At 58.1% G+C, this 14151-nt stretch overlaps 6 protein-coding genes across 6 annotated transcripts; 3 read left to right on the forward strand and 3 right to left on the reverse strand.

The window, feature by feature from the left end:
• Window positions 1-188: 188 nt before the first annotated feature.
• Window positions 189-1283, forward strand: WHR41_03203 (uncharacterized protein). Its single transcript, XM_069371809.1, has 2 exons — window positions 189-833; window positions 888-1283. Exons 1-2 carry the CDS (start codon window positions 225-227, stop codon window positions 1179-1181), a joined length of 903 nt encoding a protein of 300 aa, XP_069231272.1. The 5' UTR covers window positions 189-224; the 3' UTR covers window positions 1182-1283.
• On the reverse strand, window positions 1178-3254 carry WHR41_03204 (uncharacterized protein). The gene is made up of 3 exons (XM_069371810.1): window positions 2352-3254; window positions 1816-2298; window positions 1178-1752 (listed from the first exon to the last, which is right to left on the reverse strand). The coding sequence occupies exons 1-3, from the start codon at window positions 3075-3077 to the stop codon at window positions 1261-1263; spliced, it is 1701 nt and encodes a 566-aa protein (XP_069231267.1). The 5' UTR covers window positions 3078-3254; the 3' UTR covers window positions 1178-1260.
• Window positions 3255-3634: 380 nt separating this feature from the next.
• Window positions 3635-5732, reverse strand: WHR41_03205 (uncharacterized protein). The gene is made up of 2 exons (XM_069371811.1): window positions 5472-5732; window positions 3635-5406 (listed from the first exon to the last, which is right to left on the reverse strand). The coding sequence occupies exons 1-2, from the start codon at window positions 5650-5652 to the stop codon at window positions 3905-3907; spliced, it is 1683 nt and encodes a 560-aa protein (XP_069231266.1). The 5' UTR covers window positions 5653-5732; the 3' UTR covers window positions 3635-3904.
• A 1088-nt stretch (window positions 5733-6820) lies between these two features.
• Window positions 6821-8044, forward strand: WHR41_03206 (uncharacterized protein; the record flags this gene model as incomplete). Its single annotated transcript, XM_069371812.1, has 1 exon — window positions 6821-8044. The coding sequence occupies one exon, from the start codon at window positions 6821-6823 to the stop codon at window positions 8042-8044; it is 1224 nt and encodes a 407-aa protein (XP_069231269.1).
• Window positions 8045-8901: 857 nt separating this feature from the next.
• katG (Catalase-peroxidase) lies at window positions 8902-11871 on the forward strand. The gene is made up of 7 exons (XM_069371813.1): window positions 8902-9189; window positions 9246-9395; window positions 9457-9572; window positions 9627-9769; window positions 9823-10374; window positions 10431-10960; window positions 11015-11871. The coding sequence occupies exons 1-7, from the start codon at window positions 9118-9120 to the stop codon at window positions 11723-11725; spliced, it is 2274 nt and encodes a 757-aa protein (XP_069231268.1). The 5' UTR covers window positions 8902-9117; the 3' UTR covers window positions 11726-11871.
• Window positions 11872-12461: 590 nt separating this feature from the next.
• Window positions 12462-14040, reverse strand: WHR41_03208 (uncharacterized protein; the record flags this gene model as incomplete). Its single annotated transcript, XM_069371814.1, has 3 exons — window positions 13900-14040; window positions 13410-13848; window positions 12462-13352 (listed from the first exon to the last, which is right to left on the reverse strand). Exons 1-3 carry the CDS (start codon window positions 13947-13949, stop codon window positions 12462-12464), a joined length of 1380 nt encoding a protein of 459 aa, XP_069231275.1. The 5' UTR covers window positions 13950-14040.
• Between the last annotated feature and the right edge of the window lie 111 nt (window positions 14041-14151).

A 14151-nucleotide genomic window follows, 5' to 3' on the forward strand; every position in this document is an offset into this window, starting at 1 on the left:
AGAAAGACTGGAATATCATAGACACATGAGGTTCCCTCAATCGCGAAGTATATTCATCTGTACCTTCTTGTATACAGTATAGAGCTGCCACTGGCAACGTCACAAGGCACTTCCGAATGCGGAAGGTATACCCTGGACCATTCCAAACAACACTTTACACAAACACGCGCGCTTTCTGAGCTTGCGCGTGAAGCAGACCGTCATTTCCTCTTCAGTCGCCAACCATGGAGTCGCTCGAACAAACCCTACGATCGATTCTATCGCCCATTACGCAAAACCTCCCAGCACCCATCCAGGATGCCGCAACACAGCTGCTCGGCGACAGCTGCTACCGCAGCCTGGTGCACAACCTCACGATCACCGACTCGGTCTGCATGAAGCTCGCAGTTTCAAAAGCGCTGGGTATAGCTATCGTGGGCGCGTCTTCCGTGGTCAAGGTCCCCCAGATCATCAAGCTGATCAACTCTGGATCGGCCGAAGGTGTCAGCTTCATTGGATACTTGCTCGAGACGGCCAGCTTCATGATCAGCCTGGTCTACAATGTTAGGAACAAGTTCCCGTTCTCTTCTTTCGGAGAGACGGCGTTCATCGTCATCCAGAACATTGCTATCCTGTTCTTGGTGCTTGAGTATTCTGGCCGCGGTCAGATGGGAACAGCTATGATCGCCGGACTGGCTGGCGTTGGGTTCTTGCTCTTCAACAGCAACATCGTGAACATGGAATTGTTGCAGTACCTGCAGGCTGGTGCTGGTGCGGTTGGAGCGCTCTCCAAGCTGCCGCAGATCATTGCGATCTTCCGTGAGGGAGGCACAGGTCAACTCTCTGCGTTCACCGTACGTTGATCCAATTCCCACGATACCATGAAACAAGCTGACGATTCTCCTTAGGTCTTCTCCTACCTCTTCGGCTCGATGTCGCGCATCTTCACCACCCTGCAAGAAGTCCCCGACAAGCTCATCCTCTACAGCTTCATTGCCGGTTTCGCGCTGAACGTCGTCCTCGCGCTTCAGATGGTCCTCTACTGGAACGCACCGGCGAGCAAGAGCACCACCGAACACAAGCTCACACCGGCTGGGAAGCGCGAGGTCAAGGCGCCGATCGAGAGCGCCGCCGAGACTGTGAAAGCGCAGGCTACAGGATCGGAGAAGAAGAGCAGCCCGAGCACGAGGCGCAGGGGTTGAAAGAATGATAGCTGAATAAGTCTGCAGTAAATAATACTTCTATACTCATGTTCGTTACAGTTCAAGTTCAAACGATCGATCACTTGTTAGACTCCGCCGCAATCATTTCACGCGCCTCTGCAAGCTCCTCCTCTGAAGGCATCGGCACGATCATGAGGTACAAGACGTCCTCTTGCATGACTTTCCTGATCGCTCCGATAGGGCCTCCGTTCCTCTGCCTGTCTGCTCCCCTCTGTCTGGGATGCGCCCTGCGATCATGTCCGCGACCGAAGTAATCCTGGTCGTACTGGCCTGCCGGGTGCTGCGAGGGAGACGTCTCGTCATCGTAGACGCCACCGTAAGGAGCGGGATGCCCAGGACTGCGACCGTATCTCCTTTCGAATTTTGCCTCGCGCCTCTCCATCGCTTGTTCTCGCTTCGCCATTCTCCGACTGGGCATATCGACGTGGCCGCCCGAGACCAGACCGATCAGACCGCCGTTGAACATAGGATGGTTGGGATTGGACCATTTCGAGCGGTTTTGGCGTTCGCTTTCGGGGATGACGAGAGTGGAGTCGGGATCGTTTTGAGCCTGTGAATGAAATGTTAGAATGGTGATGCTGCGGTAGGCGCCCGTCAACAGACAAGAACCCACATATTTTGATTGTGCCCTTCGGTCGACGTAACCAGCCAGGAACTTCTTCGCATCCCTGGTCTTGTCCTTGAAAGTCTCCTCGCCGTCCTTGCCACTATACACCACCTCATCGATAGCCGGGTACACCAACGGAGCTGCCTCAACCATCTTGAGCGACCCGCGCGTCTCGCCAGACGTCAGGCGCATCTTCTTCATCTTCGCGGAAAGACTGCTCTTCTCCCCCGGCGAGGGATTCTCGTACTTCGCTATCGCTTTGGAAGTCGAGAAGTCGACTTTCTCCGTTCCGATACCGAATCTCGCGAGCAGTCCTGAGCCGGATGCTGCCACTTCGGCGTCTGACTTATACTTCATAATGAAGGCGTAGCAGCCCGCGGGCTTGAAGAGGGTCTCGTTCATGCGGTCGAGGAAAGTGTTCGTCTTGCGGCGGGAGTCGAATTCTTTGCCTGCGGCGGCGGCGACTTGGACTGCCGTTGTGACTGCCATCTGGAGGGGATCGGGTCAGTTTAGTCTTAGATCACGTCGCAACTGATTCTTACGGTAATGGGCTCCGGCACGAATCCCGCTACAGTAGCAGCCACCAAGACCGCATTGAAGTACGGATTCGCCTGGCTCGACTTGTGGAAGTTCTTCAAGAAGCGGAGGAAGGTCTGTTGGTCGATGCCAACATCCTCGAGTACTGGACTGTACGCTCTCACGAACCCTCGAGACTTATTCCTCGGTCTTCGCTGAGGGAGGATGACTGGAAGAGGTAGCTTGCCAGCGGGGTTTGCATTCGCTGGGCGGTTGGCGAGGACGTCGCGTACGAGAGCATCGTCGCCTTCGTCCGTGGCGTCTTCGTAATTTGGTGGCTCGGTGGCGGCGGCCGCTTCGTCAAGCTCCCAAGCTTCTTCGTCATCCTCGATCAAGCTCAGTCCCGAGGAAGAGTCCGAGTCACTGTATTCCTCCTGAACGACCTTCTTCTCATCTCCCACAGGCGGGCCCCTGGCGAGCTGACGGTTGCTGGTATTGCTCGTCGACTCAGAATACGTGGGCGGCAGGTTATCAGAGGACGAGGGCTGGGAAGCGTTTGGTCGGCTCGAAGGACCAGCCACTGTGGGTTGCTCGTCAGGCGAAGCTTGAGCAGAGTCGTGCGCGGCCTTGCGCTCTTTGCGGTGCCCGCGGTATTCGACGGCTGCACCGACGCCGGTACCGACGAGCTTGATGAGACCGCCGATGGGACCGCCGCCACCTCGTTTGCGCTGCTGGTTGTCGCGGGATGACATTGAGCTTGGTTCAAGGATTATGGTGAGAGGTACTGGGATTCGGGGGAGCAATATCGTGTGCTGTTGAGCAAGAGCAGGAGCAGGAAGATGTATGAAATGCTATGAAATGAAAGATGACTCCATCCCCAACCCAGCGTCTCAGCATCATGATATAGTCTCCCCACCTACCTTCAGCTCCCAGGATACCAAACGTGGATGCATTCGCGAAGGAGCGCGATCCAGCGGCGTGATAGGCGCGCAACGTGAGCGACAAGGATGGCACGGCGAACGCCGGACCCAGGAGCGCAACCAGAGCTCGTTTCGGCCAAGGCTGAGCTTAAATTTGCTTGACTGCTCCGCCAGGAATCCCTCGCGCGATTCGAACCTCAGCTGCGCCTCGTGCGCAGCAGCTGAGGGTCGAGCATTGAGCGCTATATGCGCCATTGATGAGTAGCTGTATTAACACGAGGGCGATTGAGTCATATACTGACTAGCGAAAGGATGTTGTTACTGTCGATGTTCAACAGTCTACGGCGGGCTGAGCAAGTGAGAGAACACGGTTACCACAGAAGACGGTGGGACTGGATCAAGAATCATTCATTTCATTTTGAGCTGTCCGAATGGGAGCCTATGTTCACTTGGACAGCAAAAGCTTATAGTGGGTATCTCTGGCATGGGGGTATCTTCAAGGCCGGTATTTGCACGGTTTTGTCCAAGTTCCAAGTGTCAAGTGTTCTGTTAAACCAAACCGTGTTCGCGTTCGTGTTCGTTGACGAACACACGCAAGAAAGGAAAGAAAGCGAGCTGTGAAGCTGCGAAGTGGTCTGAGACCTGACCGATGCGATCTACTACTCGATCACAGAAGGCATCAGTGCAGGCTGGGGAGTCTTGGTGCGACCACGAGAGGCTGGACGCCCGGTCGGATCGAGACTGCCGGCACGAGACGGCGGCTGCAGAGAACCAGCGCGCGAGGCGGGCTTCGCGACTTCCGGGCTGAGATTCTGAGCGAACTGGGTGACAGCGTCGACTCCGGTCTTCAACGCAGCCGTGACGCTCTCAGTGACCTCCTGGAGAACAGGAGGAGCAGCGCTCGGCTGGCGAGATCCTGCGCGAGAAGGCTGGCGGCTGCCGGTGCGTGACTTCGGTTTGGCAGTTGGGTTGGATTCGGTCTGCGCCATGGCGGGCAGCTCAGCGCTGGGCGCAGACACTCCAACAACACCATCAATCGCCTCTGCATCGGTGGCTTCGATGCTGTTTGAGGGTTTCTCGGTTTTGGACTCCTCAACAGAAGCACCAGCGACAGCTTGGTCAGCCGCGTCATCGTGGCCACCGTTGACTGCAGAGGCACCTTCATCTTCGTAGCCTTCGATGAGGTTGTTGACAATGAAGTCCCACTCCTTCTCCGAGACCCTAGTGACGCTGAGCCTAGACTGCTTGACGACCTGCATGTCCTTGAGAACGCCATTTCCGTTGGCAAACTTCTGCAGCTCCTTCAGAGTTACTGGCTCGCTGAGCTTCTTGCGGAACACGACATGGACAAGGCTCCATTGATTTTCCTTGCCACGCTTGGCTGGCTCGACGTAGCCGATAGAGTCCTCGTCTTCGACGGTGAAGTCCGGCTCGTGCTCCTTGACAATTTCGATGATGCCGGTGATGCCAGGCTGCAGCTTGCCCTTGCCCTGAGAAGCGTAGAAGAACGCGAGGTCACCCTTCTTCATGGCGCGCATGTTGTTGCGGGCAACCATATTACGGACGCCCTCCCATGGCTCGGCCACGCTTGCCGTTTTCAGGTCGTCGATGGTAAACTTCGTGTTGAACTCCCTGCCAGACTTGAGGGTTTCCATGCGGTCGATTTGCTCAGCCTTCATAAGCCAGTAGTTCTTTCCCTCGGAAAGATCGGCTGTCTTCTCGGCCTCGTCAACAAGCTCTTCCTCGAGCTGTTCGGCGGCGTTGTCGGCATCAGCGGCGATCTTCGTAGTCTCGCCTCCAGTCGGACCACTGTGACGCTTGCGCGGGGCAGGAGTATCGAGCGCATCGGGCGCCTCCTCTGGCTGAGGTCCAACTCTCGACGGACGACCGTTGTGCTTGGCCGGCTCTTGCACCGCGGGTGCAGCCTTCTTGGCCGGGCGACCACGCTTCTTCGGCGACTCCGGCTCTGCGGCCGGGGCGGCTTTGGCAGGCCTTCCGGGCTTCTTCTTGGTTGCGCTCGCGGAATCGGCTTTGGCGGGTCTGCCACGCTTCTTTGGCGGCTCCTTGACCTCCTCATCTTCATCATGGTCTTCCTCCTCAGTGATATCGGTTATAGCCGGGCGACCGCGCTTCTTGGAGGCCGGACCTGGAGTGATGGTTTCTGGAGCAAGTTAGCAGTGAGCTTGAATAGTATGTACTTGAACGCGTGATGCATGGAGGACGCACTCTTCGACGGAGCCTTCTCGGTAGCAGCTGATGTTGTGGCCTTCCCTGCACTGCGACGAGGGCGCGCCGCCGCAGCGGTGGCTTCGATTTCCTTGCCGCGATTGGTAACAATCGGCGCGTGCGGCCCGGCCGCCACGGTCGCCTTGGAGGCAGAGGCTGCCTTGAACTTCTTTGGCGGCATGATGGTGCCGGAACGCCGTAGCTTTGCAAGACGTGTGTTGTTGTGGAGCGGACTTTTGTGTGATGTCGCAAGTTGACAGTCGCGTCGCGAGAGCGGAGCTGCAGCAGTCGCGAAGCTCAAGTTGGCGACGAGCCGCGGCACATGACGTTGAAAGTTGAGATCAACAAGGGCAAGCTTGACGCTCATTACAGAATTGACAGGGGAAGGGTGTTCACTTCAGTGATCCCTGACCTCTTCTTTACAGACATCATTGGAGTTTCAAGGCGTCCCTGCAATATTTGCATCATTTGAAGGGTTTGATTGAAGCTCGTTTCATGCGAGACGTGCATCGTTTGAAGCCATGCCTGGCCTTGAGCACTGGCATTCCCGTTCGCTATATCCTGCGATCAACGAATATAGGGATTGCTAGGGAAGAAAATTCCATTCCGTCGTCTGGGTTCATCCACAAGTGAAGACAGGTGATGTGAAGAGTAAAGCAGACCGGTGCCAGCCACCAGAACGAGCCCACGTTGCTCCTGCATGGGAGGCTTTCCGGCAGCTCCGCCTGACACAAAACTGCGCCACGACCCGACTCTCACTCTCTCGTAACGACAACCAATACCATCCCCCGCGGGGAAGCACGTCTACAGCTTGTCAAAGATTGTGAACTCCTGCAGCACCTTAAAGAGACCTCAAGAAAATCCATCAAGACCTTTGTCTCATCTGTCACTCATTGCCCACATTGTTGCTTATGATACCCAGCTGAATTGAAATACAAGGTGCTATTTAGAAGCAGTCGCATGGTAGCTATATCGCTATGGACGCTGCGCTCGAAAACCACGCCCAAGCAGTCGCTTGTCATCAAGCTTATCTGAATTCACTACAACGCCCGACCCTAGATGAAGCTCGTCGAATATCAGACATCCAACTCCAAAAGGAAGCTGAGATCGACTCGAAATACCATACACACAGCGCCCAGGAACACGATGCGGCTACCAAAATCCAAGCCGCATACCGCGGTCACCGACAACGACGAGAGCAGCTCGGGCTTGTCTTGGATCCTTCGTCAAGGTGGATGGACCTCATCGCCGAAATGCGATATCGAAGTGTCGTTGCACCTCACCGCGATCGAGCTTCGAGTGACGTGAACAAACACAAGCGCGCGGCGTCGTCTTCTGACATCGCGAAAATGCACTGGCGGAGAGCTGGCTGGATTGCCGAGCACGCTGGACGAGGCGAGAATGCCACCAGATCTGGAAGAACGCCTTCAGATGTCAGCTCTGGAAGCTCCACTCCTGCTGATGCAAATCATACCGAACCGAGCTCAATGCTCATGGACCTTCGGTATTTCTTGGAGATGGTGGACGAGAAGCATCGGTATGGCGCCAACCTCCAGGTCTATCATGAGTATTGGCAACGGCAAAACACTACCGAGAATTTCTTCCACTGGCTCGACCACGGCCCGGGAAGACACTTGGATTTGCCACTTTGCAGCCGTGAAAAGCTCGACCGAGAAAAAATCCGCTACCTCAGCCGCGAGGAGCGTAAGGACTATCTCGTCCAAATAGACGACCAAGGCCGCCTGCGGTGGGACAAGAACGGAGAGCTCATCACAACCAGCGTCGACGAGTACAAAGACTCCAACCACGGCATCGTCCCAAAGAGCTCACCAGACCCACTCTCACCCGCAGCAGCAGACACCGTATCCCCCGACGCTCGACACGCCCTCGCCCACGACCTCGCAGCCTTCAGCCATCTCAGCCTCGACTCCCAAGAAAGCTCCTCCTCCACGAGCAGCAGCAGCAGCAGCTCCCCAGAATCCTCCCACCCAACCTCTCCATCCCCGGACCCCAAGAAAAAGCCCCACCGCTCCCTCCGCATCTCCCCCGCCGCCCTCCTGAACCACCTCCTCCGCTCCTCCGTCAAACCCGGCACCTGGATCTACGTGACGGACACGCTCAACCGGCTGTACGTCGGCATCAAGAACAGCGGCGCCTTCCAGCACGCCTCCTTCCTGTCCGGCGCGCGCATCCGCAGCGCCGGCGCCATCGGCATCCAGGACGGAAGGCTCACCTACCTCTCGCCGCTGAGCGGGCACTACCGGCCCACGACGAGGAGCTTCCGCGCGTTCGTCGACGGCCTCGAGGAGAGCGGGGTCGATCTGGCGGCGCTGAGGGTGTCGGGCGCGTATAAGGTGCTGAAGGGGATGGAGTTGTATGGGAGGACGAAGAGGGGGTTGAGGAAGGCTGGGGGGAAGGGGGAGAAGAGGGGTGAGAAGGGTAAGGGGAGTTTGGGGAAGGAGGAGAGGGTTGCGCTGGAGGCGTTGCATGAGACGGAGGGCATTTCGGCGACGGAGCTGGTGGAGAGGCATTGGGAGGAGCATCATGGGCGGAGGGGGAAGGGGAAGGGGTGATGCACTGAGATTGTGAACGATGCTGAGGTTTGGGGATTGACGATTGATGAACGATCATGATCATGTCTTTCAAGCAAACGGTATTAAAGAATGAATCCGTGACATCGCAACGGCGAACCGGGATTTTTTTCGAAGCATTTCAATCCATACCAGGCATTATTGCTATCTATTTGGCCATGCTCAGGTATTGCTTTTTCCGGGGGTCGTCGGCGAGCAGCGAGACCGGGATATGGCCGGATGGGCAAACATCCCCCTCGCAGCTCGCCAGCAACCACGGACACTGGCACCTTGATGCTTTTTTGACCTGCGGTTGCTGACGTCCAGTCAGCCTCGGCCATACTAGGTAGCTTGTGAGCCAACACAACCAGCCTGCTCCGGCGGCTAATGAAATTATCGGCCGTAGTTTCTTTTGAGCGTGAACGACGGCCGCGGGTATCCTTGCCGCATTGGGTATGCTATCACCGGCACTCAGCAGCCCTTCGGAACATGTGGGCACGGTAAACAAGCGTAACGTGTGCGTGCCCTCGCCTTACGTATCAGCCCGCACCGCCCGGCCGAGCCTCGTTTGCGGGTGGGTGAGAAGACGTCGGTTATGGAAGGGCAAAGAAACAGAGCCGATCTTTGGAGCGGGAAGTCGGCATCATGCATCTGGTATTAGAGTTGTCGCAATGGCGGTGCTAGAGGGTTTTGGGAAGAACCGCAGCGACTTTCCGATTGCAGACGCCGGCGCGGTCGCAGACCCTGAGATGTGGCCGGCTCGGCAGGGCGCGCGTGGGCGAGTGAGGGGCTGGAGGGGCAGCTCGACGCAGCGAGGAAGTGGGGAGACCCCACCGTCCCTGCGGAGAGAGGTTGCCCTGCTGCCCTGGAGCCCTTCGGGCCAGCGAGACCATGGTGGATGTCCTGCGTCTCGGCCCTCAGTTCACCACCGGTAATGTGCCGCTCGTGATTCGCCATCGCCGCTGCTGAGCACGTCGGCCATAACGCCTCTCTTCGCTCCGGAAACGTCCATCTTCTTTCCTTCTCTCTCCACCCAAACCATCATTACCCCATTGACTTGACCACACATCGACACCATGGGTAGTCTCGGAGAGGAACCGTCCAAGTGCCCGATTCGCGTCGCCAACACCGGCGGCGGCGGCACCAAGGTGAGACCGCGGCGTGGCCGAGGAGCACAAAACCACCCCACTGACACCGCCTCCAGAACCGCGACTGGTGGCCCGACGAGCTCAGGCTCAACATCCTCCGCCAGCACAACTCCGCCAGCGACCCGTTTGGCAGCGAGTTCGACTACGCTCAGGCGTTCAAGAGCCTTGACTACAATGCTCTCAAGAAGGATCTCAATGACTTGATGGTAAGGGAAACGGACAATGGTGTTAAGGTATTGGAAACACTCTGACATACCATGTCTCTAGACCGACAGCCAGGACTACTGGCCTGCCGACTTTGGTCACTACGGCGGCCTGTTCGTCCGTATGGCCTGGCACAGCGCTGGTACCTACCGTGTTCAGGATGGTCGCGGTGGTGGCGGGTAAGATCACTCGTATCGTTCGTTCAGAACATCCATTGACTCTCAACCCTACAGCGGCGGACAGCAGCGCTTCGCTCCCCTCAACTCCTGGCCCGACAACGTCTCCCTTGACAAGGCTCGCCGTCTGCTGTGGCCGATCAAGCAGAAGTACGGCAACAAGATCTCCTGGGCTGACCTGTTCCTGCTCACCGGCAATGGTACGCGAACGATCCATTCCATGCTCGCTGCATACAAGCTGACCCTTGTTTAGTTGCCCTTGAGTCCATGGGCGTCAAGACCTTCGGTTTCGCCGGTGGCCGTCCCGACCAGTGGCAGGCCGACGAGTCCGTCTACTGGGGCGGTGAGACCACCTGGCTCGGTAACGACGTTCGTTACTCCGACGGCAAGGCCGGTCTCGCCGAGCGTGGTGTCGTCGATGGCGATCAGAGCAAGAAGGAGCACCAGGACATCCACAAGCGCGACCTCGAGGACCCTCTCGCATCAGCTCACATGGGTCTGATCTACGTCAACCCTGAGGGTCCTGACGGTGTCCCTGACCCCGTTGCGGCTGGCAGGGATATCCGCACCACCTTCGGCCGCATGGCCATGAACGACGAGGAGACTGTTGCCCTCATCGCCGGTGGTCACGCTTTCGGCAAGACCCACGGTGCCGCCGGAACTGACAACGTCGGGGACGAGCCCAACGCTGCTTCGATCGAACAGCAGGGTCTTGGCTGGAACAACAAGTACAAGTCTGGCAAGGGTCCCGACACCATCACCAGTGGTCTTGAGGTCATCTGGACCAGCACTCCTACCAAGTGGAGTAAGTCATTCTGTACAAGCCTTTTCATGAATCGCAAACAGCTAACCAACATCAAGGCAACCACTACCTCGAGTACATCTACAAGTACGACTGGGAGCTTGTCAAGAGCCCTGCTGGCGCGAACCAGTGGCAGGCGAAGACCAACGACAGGATTATTCCCGACGCCTACGACCCCAACAAGAAGCACCTCCCCACTATGCTGACGACCGATTTGGCTCTTCGCTTCGACCCTACCTACGACAAGATTTCTCGCCGCTTCCTCGAGCACCCCGAGGAGCTCCACGACGCTTTCGCTCGTGCCTGGTTCAAGCTCCTCCACCGTGACATGGGCCCTCGCAGCCGCTGGCTCGGTCCGGAGATTCCCTCCGAGGTGCTCCTCTGGGAGGACCCCGTTCCCAAGCAGGAGGGTCCCGTAGTTAACGATAGCGAGATCTCTCAGCTGAAGAAGGCTATCCTGGGTCTGGGCGTCGACAACACCAAGCTCATCAGGGTCGCATACGCAAGCGCTTCCACTTTCCGTGGTGGCGACAAGCGTGGTGGCGCCAACGGTGCTCGTATCCGCCTCGAGCCGCAGAAGGACTGGGAGGTGAGTAACATCCTCAGTGCTGACACGACACTATCTTTACTGACAAACGACCAGGTCAACAACCCGCGTGATCTCAGCGAGGTTCTCTCTGCCCTCGAGAAGGTCCAGAAGGACTTCAACGGCGCTGGCGGCAAGAAGGTGTCTCTGGCCGACTTGATCGTCCTCGCCGGTGTTGCCGCCCTCGAGAAGGCCTCCGGTGCCTCCGTGCCGTTCACCCCTGGCCGGACCGATGCCACCCAGGAGCAGACCGACGCCAAGTCGTTCGACCACCTCCAGCCATACGCTGACCCCTTCCGCAACTACGGCCACGGTACCCAGCGCGTCCGCACCGAGCAGTTCCTCCTCGACAGAGCCGAGCAGCTCACCCTCAACGTCCCAGAGACCGTCGTCCTCCTTGGTGGCCTCCGCGCCCTCAACGCCAACTGGGACGGCGCCCCGACCGGCGTCCTGACCAAGCAGCCCGGCAAGCTGACGAACGAGTTCTTCGCCAACGTCCTCGACCCCTACGTCTCCTGGCGCCCCGCCGACAAGAGCAGCGAGCTCTTCGAGGGCGTCAACCGCAAGACCGGCCAGAAGTGGACCGCCTCGCGCTCCGACCTGATCATCGGCTCGCACCCGGAGCTGCGCGCGACCGCAGAGGTCTACGGCAGCGTCGACGCGCAGGACAAGTTCGTCCGCGACTTCGTCCGCGTCTGGGCTAAGGTCATGAACCTCGACCGCTTCGACGTGCCCAAGTCCGCGCAGCCGCAGAGCGCTAGGTTGTAGACACCGCCGGTGGTCATGGACGTGGGCGGGTGCACCTTACTAGAACGGAAAAACTCAATTGAAAAGCTGGAACTCTCAGCTTATGCAGGTCTCGAGGCGTTTTTAAAGTCTAGCTAGTTCCTTGAACGAAGAATGATTCACGATCGCTCCAATTCCAATCCCGTACATCAGCAAACAGGAATGTCAAGAATTATAAACCACACAACAAAAGCACAGACCATCCTCCTCACCCACGGAAGCTGGCCAAAAATCGCTTCCGGCGGCCCCCATAGTTTAACGGTTAGAACAGAGGTCTCATATCGCCGAATATGACTTCAACTAAGTTGTGGCAATCCTCAGATGTGAGTTCGATTCTCACTGGAGGCAGGATTTCTTTTTCCCTTTTTTTTTCGTGCTTGCCGAAAAGGCTCAGACCTCCTCGCTGTTCGGATTTTTCAGTTATCAGGGCCATTGAATTCGTCTGGTCCAGCGCCGAAATTCTGTGTCAACTTGGGCGCGATGGAGGCATGGCCTTTCGCTCGCCTGAGTCTTGTCAACCTCGAATCATTATATGTCACCGAGCTACGGGGTTTCGCGGGACAGAGCTTTGATATGGAGTTGCGAATTAAGGTCTTCGAATCTATTTTTGTTGCTGCGTACTGTAATACAAGTCTCGTGTTGCTTACTCTAAAACGAGCAGACTCTGCGCGTTCCGTATATATCTTTCTTACGTCTGAACGATATCCAATGTACAGCCTCACGCCGGTCGCTCGGCCTCCATCTCCCTGACACGAGCCTCTTCGGCCGCATTCGGCGCAGCATCTTCCTTCCCCTGCTCGACCTCCCCCAAAACCGCCAACCGCCTCCTCGTCTCCTCCGCCTCCCTCTCCTCCCCCACCTCCCTCTTCTTCCTCTCCTCTTCGTCCACCCTCTCCCTCTCCGCCCTCTCCATCCCCTCCAACTCGTCCTCCACCTCCCCCTCGTCCACGCCCTCCGTGCCAACCTCGCCCACAACCCTCCCAACCTCCTCCACGTCCGCCATCTCCTCCCGCAACCCCTCCATAACATCCTGCACCCTCTCCACGCCCCCCGTCTGCGCGTTCAGGCTGCGCAGCGTGCGTGCCGACGCCTCCATGACCCGCACCAGCTCCACCTGGTCCGCGGCCTGCTCGATGCGGCCGTAGACGTCTTCGAGCTGCGCGAGCGTCGCGGCGCGCTGCTGGAGTTTGGCGTCGGCGAGCTTCTTTGCGCGCAGCGCGTTGCGGGCCGCGGGGAGGTTTTTGGCCGCCACGGCGGCTTTGGCGGCGGCGTCGAGGTCGGCGAGGCGGGTTGTGAGGTGGGTTACTTGCGGCGTGAGGGTGGAGATTAGGGTGCGGATGGAGGCGATGTTCGCGTCCTCTGGGGTTATGGGGGTGGGAGTGGGGGAGGCGGGGGAGGTGAATTTTAGAGTGGAGGTTTCGGGGGAGTAGGCAATTGCGGCGCGGTCGCGCGAGAGGTGGGTTAGGAGGACGGAGAGGTCGTTGGGGCTGAGGGTTTCGGTGCCGAGGGCGGGGGCGAAGGTTGAGGCGAAGAGGTCGCGGGAGAAGATGCGGGAGGTGTTGGAGGTGGCTGTGCGGGAGGCTTCGTCTAGGACGGCTTTGGCAGCGGCCTGGGTGGTTTGTTAGCTGGGCTTGCATAGGCCTGGTTGTGAATGCTGTGTCCGTACCTCTACGTTCGCCATGACGACGAAGCTCCCTGCTACCAGTCTGTCCTCTGCTGATTCGCCTCCTACTACGCCCAGCTGCTTCAGTCCCCAGCGCACAGCCTGCCATGGGGTGGGTATCCAACTCTTCGCATATATGCTCTTCTGTGCATTCAAAAATTCAGCCAGCGGCACCAACTCTTTCCTGTCCACGGCATCCTGGACCACGGCTCCAAGTGCCAATGGTCGACCAAACTCTTGCGTTTGTAAAGCTCTAGACAACTCTTCGCCTGTCCTCATCACGAAGCGATCGCTCTGTGCGCCGTTTTGCGCCGGCACGACACCTGCATTTGAGGCAGCTGACAGGGCGCGTAGCCATACTGATGCGTTGGCCTGATACCCATCGGGGTTTGTATGGCGTTGCGATCTGAAGTCCGAATAGAGAGAAGCTAGCCGGGTGCGACTGGGAAGAGGTCAGACGAGTGGATGGAAGAAGGGCAGCGGTGGGCTTCACCTACGGAATGCCTCCTCGTGCGAGCGAAGGAAGTCAAGGAGGTCGGGCATTGCTGTCGACTAGGGAAGACCGGCTCCGCATCGGTGTGTGGGTGGTGGAGGAGGAGGAGGAGGAGCAGGAAGCCAGGACGTAACCCCGTCGACTTCGTGAATTCAAGCGCGCAACACCACCACTGGGCGTGAGTGAGGTCATGCCCTCGACGGGAACGGGCGGCGGCGAGGCGGCTCGAGACCCTTGCGCCCTGGCCGCTGC

This window comes from Cladosporium halotolerans, assembly GCF_011745625.1.
Source record: "Cladosporium halotolerans strain TM138-S3 chromosome Unknown Sca8, whole genome shotgun sequence".
NCBI lineage: Eukaryota > Fungi > Ascomycota > Dothideomycetes > Cladosporiales > Cladosporiaceae > Cladosporium > Cladosporium halotolerans.